Genomic DNA, 14071 nt, shown 5'->3' with positions numbered 1-14071 from the left:
TCCTTCTCCACGGGGGTGGTGTGGGCTGGGCAGACCTTTGCCCTTTGGCAGTGGTGCCCACAGAACACACCGGCTCTTACTAGTGTGAAAACCCACCTGAGGATTTGGTGGGCGATGATTCGAACGAAGCAGGTGCATTTGCAGAGAGGAGGGGGCACTGAAGTGAAGAGGCCTCACGCCTGGTCCTACTTATTGCCTATTCATGGCTGCAATCTGGGGGCGTGGCGGGCAGGCCACAACGTAGGGCTGGCTGAGGGCCAGGTCAGCCTGGGATCAGAGCGCAGGGCACCTGGGGACACCTCAGGCTTTGTCTCCCTTTGTGGGTGTTCATTACCTAGCCTTGGGCCCTGATGGCCGTGCTGGTGTGCCTGGGTGCTGTGTGCCCACATGCACTGAGACCAGCACCAGCACCTTATGCAGGATCTGTAAGGTATGGCCGCCATGCTGGACACCCTGGGGTATGGGGGTGTGCCGGACACACCCATGATCCGAGGAGCTTGGGGCTTCCGGGGAAGCAGAGCTGGATCCAGGGGTGCACCAGGGCCCAGGACCACAGCTGCCCCTGAAGGCCCCCGAGGCTTCTCTTCCTTCTTTGAAGTGCCTTTGGAGAGCGTATATTCAGATGTCAAATTGCCAGTTGAAAGGAGAACATATTTTATTTGAATTGGATGAAATTTGATCCAGAAGTCATGTTGCTTAATAAAAATGTGTGGTTTTGATTCACTGTTCCTCCTTGTCTTCTGGAGAATTTGAAACATGGGCCAGGATCCTCTGATGCGGGAGAAAGAGAAGGAGAAAGAGGGAGGGAGAGGGAGAGGGAGGTGGGGCAGGTGGGCAGCTGTGCTGGCCTCAAGGGGTGGAGAGTAGGGCATCCCGTTTGAGGGTTGGCGTCGGGGAGGGAAGGTGTGAAATGCTGAGGGCTGTGCTCATCGGGGCCCCACTCTTGCTTCCTCCTCAGAATGCCCCCAGTTTACTGTGATGAGGTCTCAGGGGCAGGAGGGAACAGCAGGTAGCTGTCTTCGGTCACTTCCCGTCCCCGTGCTCTGTCCCTGTGTGGGCCACAGCCCCTGAGGTGAAGTCTGGAAGGAAAGGAACCTGTCACCCAGTGCCCTCCTCAGCCCGGCAGATGCCCCAGCCCAGGGAACAGGTGCAAGCTCAGCTCCCGACAACCGCCAACCCTCAGCGGCTTCCTGCACCACTGTCCTGAGGCATCCTGCGGAGAGGAAGGACCTGGGTTGGAGGGGGCTCGGCAGTGCTGTCCATGATGTGGGGTGATGCTGGGGGTTACAGTCCCTGAAACTTCAGGTGAGGCGGTAGGTACGTGGCGGCCAAGGATGCTCCATGCTCTGGGGCTGAGGCCTGCAGGAAGAGCACCCGTCTCTGTCTGTGCTGCTCCATCTGTTCTGAGATGTGGGGACAGGGGAGACAGGGCTGGGTCAGCTAGTGTCGGGGGCCCCGCTGCACGCCTAGGTTCCAGGTCCTGGCCACTGCTTCTGTGGTTCTGCAGTTGGGGCCAGTGATGTCTCCTGTCGTAGCCCCTTCTTTCTATCTGTTAAATGGAGGTGACCGAAATTTCCCTTGTGAGTCCTGAGTCCTGCAAGGGAACGGGTGCTGGCGGGCACCCAGGCACTGGGCGGACCTCAGAACCCTGGCTGCACCCTTCTGGATGGGGCGAGGCAGGGGCAGGTGGGCAGAAGGGCTGTAGGGCTGGGCTGTGGCACAGTGGTGCTGAGAAAGGTGGGTCCGTCTGCCTGTGACCCAGAGGCAGGTGTGGATGTGGATGTGTGGCTGAAGCCAGGAGCAGAAACTTGACACCTGGCAGAGCTGCCTGGAGAGTCGGGTGGGCTTGGGGAGGGTTCTGAGCTCCTCGCTCATCGTTTGAGGTTTTTAAACATAGGTTGGGGTCACCCACCGTAACCACAGACACATACCCCACTTCCTTCCCCTTTTTGGTGCTGAGATCCATTTCCTGTTGAGCCCCGAGGTCCTCCACTCGGATCCTGCCTCGTACCGCTCCCTCCCCTCTCAGGAGCACTGTCCTGGCTGCTGTGGCCTCTTCCCTGCCACCCTCTCACACCTGCTGTTGGGCCCCACCCTGCATCCTGCGTCAGCCCCGTGCTGACGCCCAGTTCCTCCAAACCTGCTGCCCACTCAGGGCTTTTCCTGAGCACACGCCTTCCCCCATTGACCTCAAAATCTTTTGCATTACTTATTGAGTGCCTTCTGTATACACAAGGAGTTTTGCCTGGAGGACTCCACAGCTCTGTGAGGTGAATGCCGCTATTTTATGCTAATTTTTTCAGAGAGAAAGCAGGGAGCTGAGAGGCGTGTGTGAGCAGGCTTATCCCAGGCCACACAGCCCGGCAGCGGCGCAGCTGGTGTGCGGGCAGGGCCTGTCTGGCAACACAGAGCTTGCTGCTTTTCCGAGCGTGCCTGCGGGCTGGGGTTCCCTCCGCCCCACCCGTGTGTGCAGTGCTTGTGGTCCTCCCACCCGCTCCATCCAAGTCTCAGTGCCTGTCTTGCTGTGGCCAGACCCTCACACCAAGGGTCTTCGTGGAAGAGAGCAGCCCTCGGAACAATGGCGGGTGTGCGCTGAGAGGTCACAGCTGTGAATGTCCCCCAGCCCTTTCCAGAACACTGGCACCCTGGGGCTGAGGGTGACTCACCAGGGTCAGAAGTACACAGCACAAAGCCACGTCACAGCCACCGCGGCTGCAGGCCAGCGTCTTCATGGCAGAGACAAAGCTGTCACTAGACTCCTCCTGGCCCAGAGAGGGTCCTCGGCCGGGGGAGGTGGTGCCTCTGCCTGGATGGAGTGAAGGCTCGGACGAACCAGGCTCGGATGAACCGTGGAGAACGTGCCATCCTCCAGATGGGGTTGGGCACCCTGACCCTGCAGCCCGCTGGGTATTGTGGCTCTGGAAAAGTGTGCAGATGTGATGCAGGGTGGCAAGATGGGCTCCAGACCCAGAGCACTCAGCACCTGGCCCTGCCTCAATTCCCCTTGCCTGCAGCGCTGTCTCCAGTGACAGGATTCCAGCACCCAGACATGGTCCTCCCTGTTCTTTCCCTCCCTTGAGTGCGGTGGGGTGTGTAGTGGTTGGAACCTTGCAGGCTGCCTTGGGCTGATCCTGCCCCACCCGCTGGGGGACCCTGGACAGGTGACCTCACAGGGCCTCAGTTTCCTCTGCTGTAGAGTGGGGATTAGGGGACACAATTCATAGGGTTCTTGAGGGCACAGAAAGACCATGTGTAGGCTGTTTGCCTAGTACTTGATCTGTGGTCAACATGATCTAAATCGTCATCACTCATTGTTGTAATCATTACTATATTGGTCGGCTTCTATGCGTCTGATTATGGTCAAAAGATCCTCTGCTTTGAAACACCCAGGGTGACACCTAGCATGCCTGTCATCTTCATATCTGCAGATAGCGTTTATGAGACCTGCGTTTCTTATTCCTAGTAGCAGCCCTTTTGTTTTTCCTGTGCGCACATCGTGGTCAGAGAATAATGAAATAAATTGTCTACACATTGTGGTTAGAGGAAGAAGGAATACGTGCTTGCATGCTTTTCCTGGCTGACACAGTCAGACTGTAGGCTGCTCACAATGAACCCAAGAGTTTAGTTATTAGCAGCGTGGATTCATCCGCCTTGTAGTGTGGGTCAGTACTTCTGTCTGTTTTATGGTTGAATAATGTTCCGCTCTATGCGCATACCACACTCTTTTTATCCATTTATCGGTCGGTAGGCATGTGGGTTGCATTTATCTCTTGGCCATTGTGACTAATGCTACTATGAACACTTGTATACATTTATTTGTTTGAGTACCTGCTTTGTTTGGAGGGTGAACTGATTTGGGTGAATTGTTTATGCATCTGTTTCAGTTCCTGAGATTGGAATTACTGGGTCATATGGTAATTCTAGTTTTAACTTTTTGAGAAACCAGACATCACCTCTTTAAAAATACTCTCTCCCCCAGTGGTTGAGGGGTAATGGCAAAGGAGGCAGGGTACCTCCAAGCCCTTGGGGTCTAGGGTGGGTGAGAGTGCAGGCTGTTTCTCACAAGAGGCAAAAGCTGCCAGCATTGCACTGGCATCTGGCAGGTGTTTAACAGGTGTCTGATAAATGGATGAGTGAATGGGTGGTGGATTGATGGGTGGGTGGGTAGATGGGTGGATAGACAGATGAATGGATGGGTGGATGGGTGGAAGGATGGGTAGAGGGATGGACAAAAGGATGGAAGGATGGATGTACCTAGATGAATAGATAGATAGATGAATTAATGAGTGGATAGATGGCTGGGTGGATGGATGTACAGGTGGATAGGTAGATGGATGAATGGATGAGTGGATGGATGGGTGAATGGGTGGAAGGATGAGTGGATGGATGGATAGATGAATGGAAGGATGTATATATGCAGATGGATGGATGCATGGATGGATAAGTGAATGAGTGGACAGATGGATGGAGGAGTGGATTGATAGAGGGGGTTTAATGGATGGATGGATAGACAGATGAATGGGTGAATGGATGGATACATGGATGGATGGGTGGATGAGTGATGGATGGATGGGTGAATGCATGGAAGGATTGGTAGATGTAGATGGAAAGGTGGATAGATGGGTGAGTGGATGAATGAGTGGATGGATGGATGGGTAGATGGATGAGTGAATGGATGGATGGATGGATAGATGGATGGAAGGATGTATATATGCAGATGGATGGATGCATGGATGGATGGATGAGTGAATGAGTGGACAGATGGGTGGATGGATAGAGGGTTTATGGATGGATAGACGGGTGAATGGGTGAATGGATGGATAGATGGATGGATGGGTGGATGGATGAATAGATGGGTGGGTGAATGGATGGAAGAATTGGTAGATGTAGATGGATAGGTAGATAGATGGGTGAGTGGATGAATGAATGAGTGGATGGATGGATGGGTAGATGGATGAGTGAATGGATGGATGGTTGGATGGATGGATGGATGGATGGATGGAAGGATGTATATATGCAGATGGATGGATGCATGGATGGATGGATGAGTGAATGAGTGGACAGACGGGTGGATGGATAGAGGGTTTATGGATGGATAGATAGACGGGTGAATGGGTGAATGGATGGATAGATGGATGGATGGGTGGATGGGTGGATGGATGGAAGGTAGATGCAGATGGATAGGTGGATAGATGGGTGAATGGATGAATGAATGAGTGGGTGGATGGATGGATGGATGGGTGGATGGATGGGTAGATGGACGAGTAAATGGATGGATGGGTGGTTGGATGGGCCAGCCTAGCTTGAGTGTCTTTTGTGAGTGGCAGCTTCTAGGGCGAATGTTTGGCTCTGAGGACAAGCTCATCTTGTGGCTTGGTCTGGACTTTGCCCTGCTTCAAGACATGGGGCTGTGTCTCCCAGGTCCCCATGCGAGTGCTCTGTGAGCTGCTTTTTCATGCGCATCTGTTCTTTTCCAGGGTGACATCCAGCAGCTGCTCTTTGTCTCGGACCACCGCGCAGCTTATGATTACTGCGAGCACTATAGCCCTGACTGTGACACTGCAGTACCTGACACCCCACAGTCACAGGACCCCAATCCAGATGAATATGTGAGTTAACTCTGGCTGGGATCTTGGGGGGCGAGAGCAGACTATTTGGGATGGTTGGTGAAGGGACACATAAGCCATGGGACCCTTATTTTAAATAAATCCATTGGGTGAGAATTCAGAGGGACTCAGGAAGTAAACATTGGGATATCTGACTCACTTTACTAAATAGCACTGCCCAGAATGATAGGGTCACAGCGTTTGTCATCAATAACCCTCTCCTTTAACCTTTTGAACAAGCTCCTTGATGATGAACGCCCAGTGCTCTCTCACCCTTGGGCTTGACCTTGATGGGGTATTTGTGAGCACGGATGCCACAGGTGTCCCCGGAGGGGCCATGTGCAGCTCGCCAAAGAGGACGGAGCCTGAGCTTGTCTACTGTAGAATGGCCAGCCCTCGGATCCTTTGAGTGTAGAGTGTGCTGTAGAGTGGCAGCCACGTGCCTGACACCTTTGTCCCCTCTTCCTGGGACCCGCCATGTCCATGGGTCAGCTTTCCTCCCCCTCCCGCCCCCCACCCTCGTGGCACTGCAGTTTATCTTATTTGCAGTTCTTTCTATCACCTCTGCATGAAAATGCTCGCCCATGCCCTGGGCTCATTGCCTCTCATTTCTCATCCGTAATATTAAATCTTGTTTATTTCTCCTTGGGTCTTCCTTCTTTCACCACCAGTCAGGAGAGAAGGAAGGGTAGCTTTCAGGAAGCTGTGGAACCCCGTGGCCCAGGCCACATCTTACGAACCCCAGGAGGGGCTGGACAGAGCTCCCAGCTGAGTCCCTGCTGCCCCGGCCTCCTGCCAGTCACCTCCCAGCTCCTGGTATGGGAATGGGCTCAGGACGAGGCCTGCTCTGTCCCAGTGAAGCCCCTCCCATGGGGTCCCTGGGCTTTGAGGCTTGGGGCTGAAGGCCCGGGAGCCTGCTGGTGACGTGGTGACGGCTGCACAGCCTGCCATTCTGTTAGTTGTTCTGGCCTGGGTTCCAAAGGGCCAGAGGCCTTCACCTTTGAGGGCCCATCTTTCTCTGACTGCTCAAGGGGACCTGGTGTCCCCCCCGCTTTCTCCCTTGTGCTTCTGATGAGGCTGCGTCAGCTTTCCAAGGAGCTGGAGAGGGAGGAACCCCAGCTGGGGACCCACAGGGAGGTTCACGCCTGGGGCTGGACGGGGCGTCGTGGCGTGCAATCTTCCCAGCCAAATCTGGAGGTTGCAGAAGGACAGCAGGCTGGTCGCCCTGTGGGCTCGCTGCTTCCTCACGGGGCCGCAATTCGCTTTCAGTACACGGAAGGAGACGGCGAGGGTGAGACGTATTACTATGAATACCCCTACTATGAAGACCCCGAAGACCTGGGGAAGGAGCCCACCCCCAGCAAGAAGCCCGTGGAAGCTGCCAAAGAAACCACAGCAGTCCCCGAGGTCTGTGCTGAGCGGGGGACTGGGTTGGGCTGGGTCTCTCAAGGCTGTGGTGCAGAGGAGGGCGAGGCTGAGGAGGTCGTGTCAGGGTGGAGGGTTGGGGGCTGTCTGCTGAAGGTTGCGGGGGCAGCTCAGTGAGGGAGCCGGCTGTTGCGGGCTGTGTAAGCTTTGCCGTCACAGGGAGCATTGGGCTTTCCGCCGTGAGGAGGATGTTGGGAGATGCAAGGTATACAGGGGAGTATCCACCAGCATCTCTGGGCCCTGGCCCCGGTCCCCACTCTGTACCAGGCACAGGGCTCGAGCAGGCCCAGGATGAGTTTGGTTCTTGGGTTCCTCAAGTGTAGGTGTAGCTGTGGTGGGAGAGGAGAGAGGAGAGCTCAGGGGCTCCCCGGGCGGGGGGTGATGCAGTCTGAGGTCAGCCTTGGGTCCTCCCCTCTCTGGGCTGTCACCCCCTCACCTCTGAAATTGGGGACCGTTGTGAGGGTGTGTGAGCAGCCATGAGAGCTGGAGGGCCACGCCTAGCAGGGCTCGGGCCCCATGCAGGAGTGGGGATGGGTGGGTACTCTGCTGGGGAGGGAGGCTGTCCAGCCTCAGAGCCATTGTCAGCGGTAAAGAGGGTGGGGCGTGAGCATGGGCGGTGTGTGTGTGTGCATGAAGGAGTGTGTGTGAGCATGTGGCACGCAGGCATGTGTGTGCATGAGCCTGCATGTGTGTGAGCGTGTGTGTGTGAGCGTGTGTGTGTGTGTGTGCGCATCCAGGCACGGGTGTGCATGAAACTGCATGTGTGTGTGTGAGCGTGTGTGTGAGTGTGTGTGAGCGTGTGTGCGTGCGGGCACGGGTGTGCATGAGCCTGCATGTGTGTGAGTGTGTGTGTGTGAGCATGTGTGCGTGCAGGCACGGGTGTGCATGAGCCTGTGTGTGAGCGTGTGTGTGTGTGTGTGTGTGTGAGCATGTGTGTGAGTGTGTGTGAGCGTGTGTGCGCGCAGGCACGGGTGTGCATGAACCTGTGTATGTGAGCGTGTCTGTATCCTTCTAGGGAAAGGTGATCTAGTCATCTCACATCGCTCTGAGAGCCTAGAATGTTTGGCTACTTTTGTTTTTTTAAATATTGATATATGATTCGCCCTTTTCTGGTGTGTAACTGGGTGGGTTTGAGTCCATTCCGAGCATGCTTGGTGACTGGGGGCTCGCAGCTGGGCCGCCTTCTTCCCACTTGCTCTGCCCTCAACCCCCGTGGATGGGGGCAGCCCCTGCACCGAGCCTCTGGGCCTCTTGACAGCCCAGGGCTCCGGGCGTTGCCACTGAGATGCCACTGAGATGCATGTCCGTTGCACCCGGACATGCGGCAAGTCCCAGGCCTGGCTCCACTGCCAGCTTCCTCCCTGACTCCCGCTGTCTCTGCCCTTGGCTGCCAGGAGCTGACCCCGACCCCCACGGAAGCAGCTCCCACGCCTGAAACCAGTGAAGCAGCTGGGAAGGAAGAGGACCCCGGCATCGGGGACTATGACTACCTGCCCATCGAGGACTACTACACTCCCTCGCCTTACGAGGACCTCACCTATGGCGAGGGGGAGGAGAACCCCGACCAGCCCACAGATCCAGGCGCCGGGGCCGAGATTCCCACCAGCACCGCCGGCACCTCTAACTCCTCCTACGTAATTTCTTTCCTTCCCATTGGTTTGGTCTGGGGCAGCAGGCCAAGGGCCAGGGCTGGGGCCACAGTGCTGAGCTCCCTTCTTACTCCAGTTGTCACCTTGGTGTCCTCGGGTGGCCCCTGTGTTCCCGCCACACCCTGGCCCTGGGCCCTTTGCAGCTGGGCGGTATAATGCACCCCAGGGGAGGCCATTGCTGAATGAGTTTGGAATCCCTGGCTTGCTGAGTTGATCTCAGTGTGGTCAATTTTTCGCCTGGAAAATGGGTAGAATGACCTGAGCCCTTCCGGTCTTGGAGGGTTCAAGTGGAAATTGGATGAGGACGGGGATGGCTTGTGGACAGAGTCCCTGCCTGTGGCCTGGGTGTGGCCAGGCAGGACGGGCCTGGGAGCCAGGATCCAGATAAATACAGCGTAGCAGGAGCTAGGGCCGCCCTGGCTGGGACGGGGGCTGACTGTCAGCAGACAGGCCTGAAAGCTCTGCCTGAGACCTTGGAAAGTGAGCCCGTGTCTCTGGACCTCAGGCATCTCTGGACCTCGGGCGTCTCCAGACCTCGGGCGTCTCCGGACCTCGGGGTTCTCATTTCCATCATGGCACTGACACAGCCTGTCTCTGGGGGCTGTGAAGTTTTCAGATTCGTGGGGAGTCTTGCATAGTACGTAGCACATGGCCGATGCTTAACGCAGCCGCTGTGTGATGCAGAATCTTCATTGCCAGAGAGGAGCCCCCGTTCCAGCAGGTCCAGACCCTGCGTCTGCAGCACCGCACTCGGAGTGCATTATTGCAAGACCCTGGGGCTGTGGGGTGGAGCCCCTGCCTGAGCAGGTCCCCGGGTGCATGGGTGTGCCAGCTCCATGGTGTGCCCTCGTGCCAGGGCAATCTGGGCTGATGATTTTTTGTTGGAGGGAGAAGATGCATAAAGAGGCTGCCAGGGGACACAGGACCTCTCCTTGTGGGTTGGACTCCAGACTCCAGGCATTGTGTAGCTTAGGAGGCCGCTGGTCTTGAAGTCCTGGATTTGTCAGACCTGGAGCCCTCAGAGGAGGTCTCTCCCAGAGGGGGGTCTCTGCCCGGTTGACTGGGTAGCCATGGTGCCCGCCCAGGGTCTGATGGAGAGGCAGTGCCTGGTGCATTTGTGAGGTGACCCTGCGCCTTCCTCTCCCTCTGCAGCCAGCTCCGCCTCCAGGGGAAGGTGCGGATGACTTGGAGGGGGAGTTCACTGAGGAAACCATCAGGAACCTTGACGAGAACTACTACGACCCCTACTATGACCCCACCAACTCCCCGTCGGAGATTGGGCCAGGAATGCCGGCGAACCAGGATACCATCTATGAAGGGGTGAGAGGGTGCAGGCCCCCATTCCAGGTGGGGCTGGGGAGCTGGCGGGGCATCATGGGGGCTCCTGCCCAGGAGCCTCCTCAGGGGTGGGGCTCTACGGGCAGCTCAAGTGTTGCATGCTGTTCCCAAAACTTTATTTTTAAAGAGACCTCAGTGCCTCGAATTTGCTCTGAATAACGTGTGCATCACGGCATGCTCTCCTCCGGGCCTGTTTCTTCATTAGTAGTCTCATGGGCTTCCATGGGCCTGGCCTCTGTCACGCTCCTGCCATCCTCCTGGGCCTGGGGAGACGCCTGACTGCGATAGTGCCCTCGCCTTGTGAAATCGGGCAGATTTTGTGTAATCTGGACTTTCTTTTTCACTTTTCTCTCCGATTCTCTCTCCATCTGCCTTTTATCACCCCCAGATTGGAGGACCTCGGGGCGAGAAAGGCCAAAAGGGAGAACCAGCAATCATCGAGCCGGTGAGGACATTTTCTCATTCTCTCCCTGAAGCCGTGGTGTCTGCTGCTTGGGAGCACAGTGGGGTGTGTAGGGCGTGACCAGGTCCGTGGGCCCCTGGACCTGCGCGGACTGGGTCACTTCGAGGAATCACCTGGTCTCGTGGAGTCCACGCACCACTCGTCACCAGGACTTGGGAAGAATCCCCTCAGGTCGGGGATGTTCTGGACCATGATGGAGGGGGCGGGATAGGTGCTGATCCCAGCCCGTCCTGCACCTGAGCTCTGAGCATCTCAGTGCTTGTCAGTTTCACCCGGGATGAAAAGCAGCTCAGCGCTTTCGAGGCAGAGGTGGAGTCCCCTTTGAGGGGTGGAGGAGAGAATGTAAATGGGCCATTCCTTGTAAAAGATGCGCGCGGCAGTGGTAGGGAATAGTTAACACATGGCTGTACTTTCCGCGTCTGTTATGCAACCGTTTGGAGTAAGTTTACTGAAGCCGTTGAAACATGGAATACTGTTTATGAAACTTTGTCAAGGGAATGAAATAAAACAGCACTGTGCTGAAATAATGAAATAAAACAGCACTGTGCCGAAATTCCAGCTGAGTAAAACCCAACTATGTTAGGTAATCAGATCATGGGTGAGTTTAAAAAGTTACTGTTGATAATGCCCTCAAGTGTGGGACTGTAGCGGAGGACGTTCTAGATGCCCCTCCTGGGTTGGCGTGTTTGGTGGGGGCCCTGCCCCACACTGGGGTGTCCTTGTCCCTCAGGGGGTCATGGCCTGGCTGGGAGGCCTGCATTTCTCCCTGGGGTCTCAGAGGCGCTAAGGTCAAGGTCTTGACATCCCGCCCACCCTGCCGGCGGGCAAGATGCCCCGTGAACAGCTGGGCAGGGAGTCTGGCAGCTGCATGTGGTAGGCACGACCTGAGAGCAGGGAGGAGCCAGCACCAAGGCCCACCCTGCCATGTTGTCCAAGTGCCCACAGGAGGATGTGCGCGTCCTGCATCACGGCCAGTCGCGAGGCTGGGGGCGGCTGTTTGTTCTGCTGCCAGGGCTCCGTTCCTGAGGGCTGAGCTCAGGATACACCTTGGGGCTCCCAGAAGCCCCGTGACCTTGCGGTTCCCGGAATGTGGAGTCATGGTGACCCACCACCCTCCTGTAGAGCTGGGGACATTCTGTTGGAACCTTGACAGATGGCACTTAGCAGGCATTTATCCCCTTGGAATCTGTTTGAAGCCCGTGGCCAGGGCAGACGGGATGTGTCCCATCTCTGGGGTGGAATTCCCAGGGTCCAGGGCTTCACCCCTTCCTGGCCTATGGAAGCGTCTGGATGGCTCTGGTGGGGCTCCATGCCCCTGCTGCAGGCCCAGCCCGGGGGTAGGACCTGCCAGTGCCCACAGACACATCCTTTTCTCAGACCGGAGCCCCTTTCCAGTGCTCTCTGGGGGTCCAGGAAAGACAGAGCTTGTCTGAGGCAGAAGGGTCATTGGGTGCAGGGCAAGGGGGTGCAGAGGTGTGAAGGGAAACTCTGAGGCCAGGGTCCCCCTGCTCAGCAATGTGGACAACCTCAGAGCCAGGCCTCAGCTCAGGGAGCAGAGTGGCTACGGGGGAGAGTGACAGCCGTCCACCTGGGCGGACTCACCCAGAAGCGGGGCTGCAGGCCTGTTCTGCTCTGCCCAAGGGTGTTGGCCAGAAAGTGAACAACAGCAGAGGCTGCGTCCAAGGTCCCAGCCCCGAGCCACCCTTGTTACTGGGAGGTGGGACATCCTGCCGCATTTCCCCAGACGGTCTTGGCCCGCAGGTGGACTTGAGGTTGGCCTTGGGCTTCTTTTGTGCTGTCCCCATTGCTTCAGTGAAAGGCGGTCCTTGCTCGGGGAGGAAGATGGGAGGAAGATGGGAGCTCAGGAGTGGGCAGGTGCGGCTGGCTCTGCGAGATCCCGGTTTCCCCTCCCCGCTCTGGGAGAGCCGGACTGAAACCTTTGAGCGAGCTTTGCGTTGGCTCACATTTCCGAGTAAGCTGGTTCTGTGAGTGTAGACGTGGTGTCGGGGCTCCTGAAAGCGGGTGGGCGTGTGGGGTGGGCACAGGTGTTCCACTGCCAGGCCCCTGGGAAGCCAGCAGTGGGCAAGGGTGGGTCAAGGAGAGGGCGGAGAGTCGAGGTGGCCCCACAGGAACCTCACGGCTCCGGAAAGTCCAGTTCACCTTTGTTGGGAAAAGCAGCAGCCGTCTGGATCACTTAAAAAGGATTCCCTGCCCCGGGCCCCAGCCTGCTCCCAGTGTCCCGGGGCCTTTGGCCAGGCCCCCTGCAGAGATCACATAAACAGTTGGAATTTCTCAACCTGGAGCATCGCCAGATGTCCTTGGGTCCAAGCTGCACATAAACAGATTGCCAGGTCCTGGGGCCCTGCAGGCGTCCCGGCCTGTGGAAGGGGGTGTCTGTTGTCTCCCATTCCCGCAACCTGCCCCACCTGACTTCTCTCTTGGGAGATGCATCTGTTCCTGGTCTTTCCCACTCAGTCCCGCTCCCTCTCATTGTCAGCCAAACCGGAGGTTCCCTAAAAAGGACAGGAATCCACAGAACGGAGAAGTTCATCTTTATCCCTGGGCTTCCAACCGGGAGGCCCCCAGGGGCTGATTTTACCTGGGCCACGTCGGTTAGGGGCATCCAAATCACCATCTCCACTTGACGCTGTTTTTTGTTTTTTAAAAAGTGCTGTTTAACAGATGGGTGGACCTCCTTTGAGATTGTCTTGAGTTCTGCCAGGTCTGAGGTCTTTTATTTCTTTTGTTAAAATTGTATGCATTCAGCCAGGTGCGGTGGCTCACACCTGTAATCCCAGCACTTTGGGAGGCCGAGGTGGGTGGATCACCTGAGGTCAGGAGTTCGAGACCAGCCTGACCAACATGACAAAACCCCGTCTCTACTAAAACTGCAAAAAAAATTAACCAGGCGTGGTGGTGGACACCTGTAATCCCAGCTACTCTGGAGGCTGAGGCAGGAGAATCAGTTGAACCCGGGAGGTGGAGGTCGCAATGAGCCAAGATCGTGCCACTGCACTCCTGCCTGAGTGACAAAGTGAGATTCCATCTCAAAAAAAAAAAAAAATTGTGTGCATTGAAGGTGCGCAGCATGTTTGATAGACTTACGCAGGCACAGACAGACACAGTGACGTGATCCTGCACCCACCACTGCCACCCTGTAGCTGCCTCTTTTTCTTCTTTAGGGTAAGAGTGCCTAAAGTCTACTCTCTCGGCAAATGACATCTACAATGCACTATCATTAATGATATCGAGACGTTTTCCTCTCGTTCCTCTTTTGCCGGGTGAATTTTGAGAGTGGCATCTGTGGTTGGGTGGGCAGGGGCCAGAGCGGAGCCACAACTTGCCAGGGAAGGTTCAGGCATTCCCTCCCCGAGGCACTTTGTTCCAGCTGTTCCCAGCTTCCTTCAGACGCTGACCTGGGATGATCTGGGGTTGCCTCCCCTGTGTGGTCCCCGCCCGCATTGCCCCAGTTCCCTGAGAAAAGCAATTTGTGTGTCTGGGAAGGCAGCTGCTGTCCCTGGCGCCTTGATGGCCAGTGGTTTCTCCCTTAATCCCAGCTCAGCCCTGGGCTTCCTCAGCTGCCTTTGTCA

At 56.5% G+C, this 14071-nt stretch overlaps 1 protein-coding gene across 2 annotated transcripts in view; it reads left to right on the top strand.

The window, feature by feature from the left end:
- COL5A1 (collagen type V alpha 1 chain) overlaps positions 1–14071 on the top strand; it is a 210584-nt gene that overhangs the window by 80699 nt on the left and 115814 nt on the right. For both annotated transcript variants that reach the window (XM_028834624.2, XM_015116402.3), the window contains exons 5-9: positions 5478–5609; positions 6876–7013; positions 8426–8665; positions 9833–10000; positions 10407–10463. In XM_028834624.2, the coding sequence (XP_028690457.2) occupies positions 5478–5609; positions 6876–7013; positions 8426–8665; positions 9833–10000; positions 10407–10463 (735 nt within the window). The remainder of the gene's footprint in view (positions 1–5477; positions 5610–6875; positions 7014–8425; positions 8666–9832; positions 10001–10406; positions 10464–14071) is intronic.

This window comes from Macaca mulatta, chromosome 15, assembly GCF_049350105.2.
Source record: "Macaca mulatta isolate MMU2019108-1 chromosome 15, T2T-MMU8v2.0, whole genome shotgun sequence".
In the NCBI taxonomy this organism is placed as follows: Eukaryota; Metazoa; Chordata; class Mammalia; order Primates; family Cercopithecidae; genus Macaca; species Macaca mulatta.
Note: the sequence above shows the minus strand (reverse complement) of the source record. Positions and strands in the feature narration are given on the sequence as shown.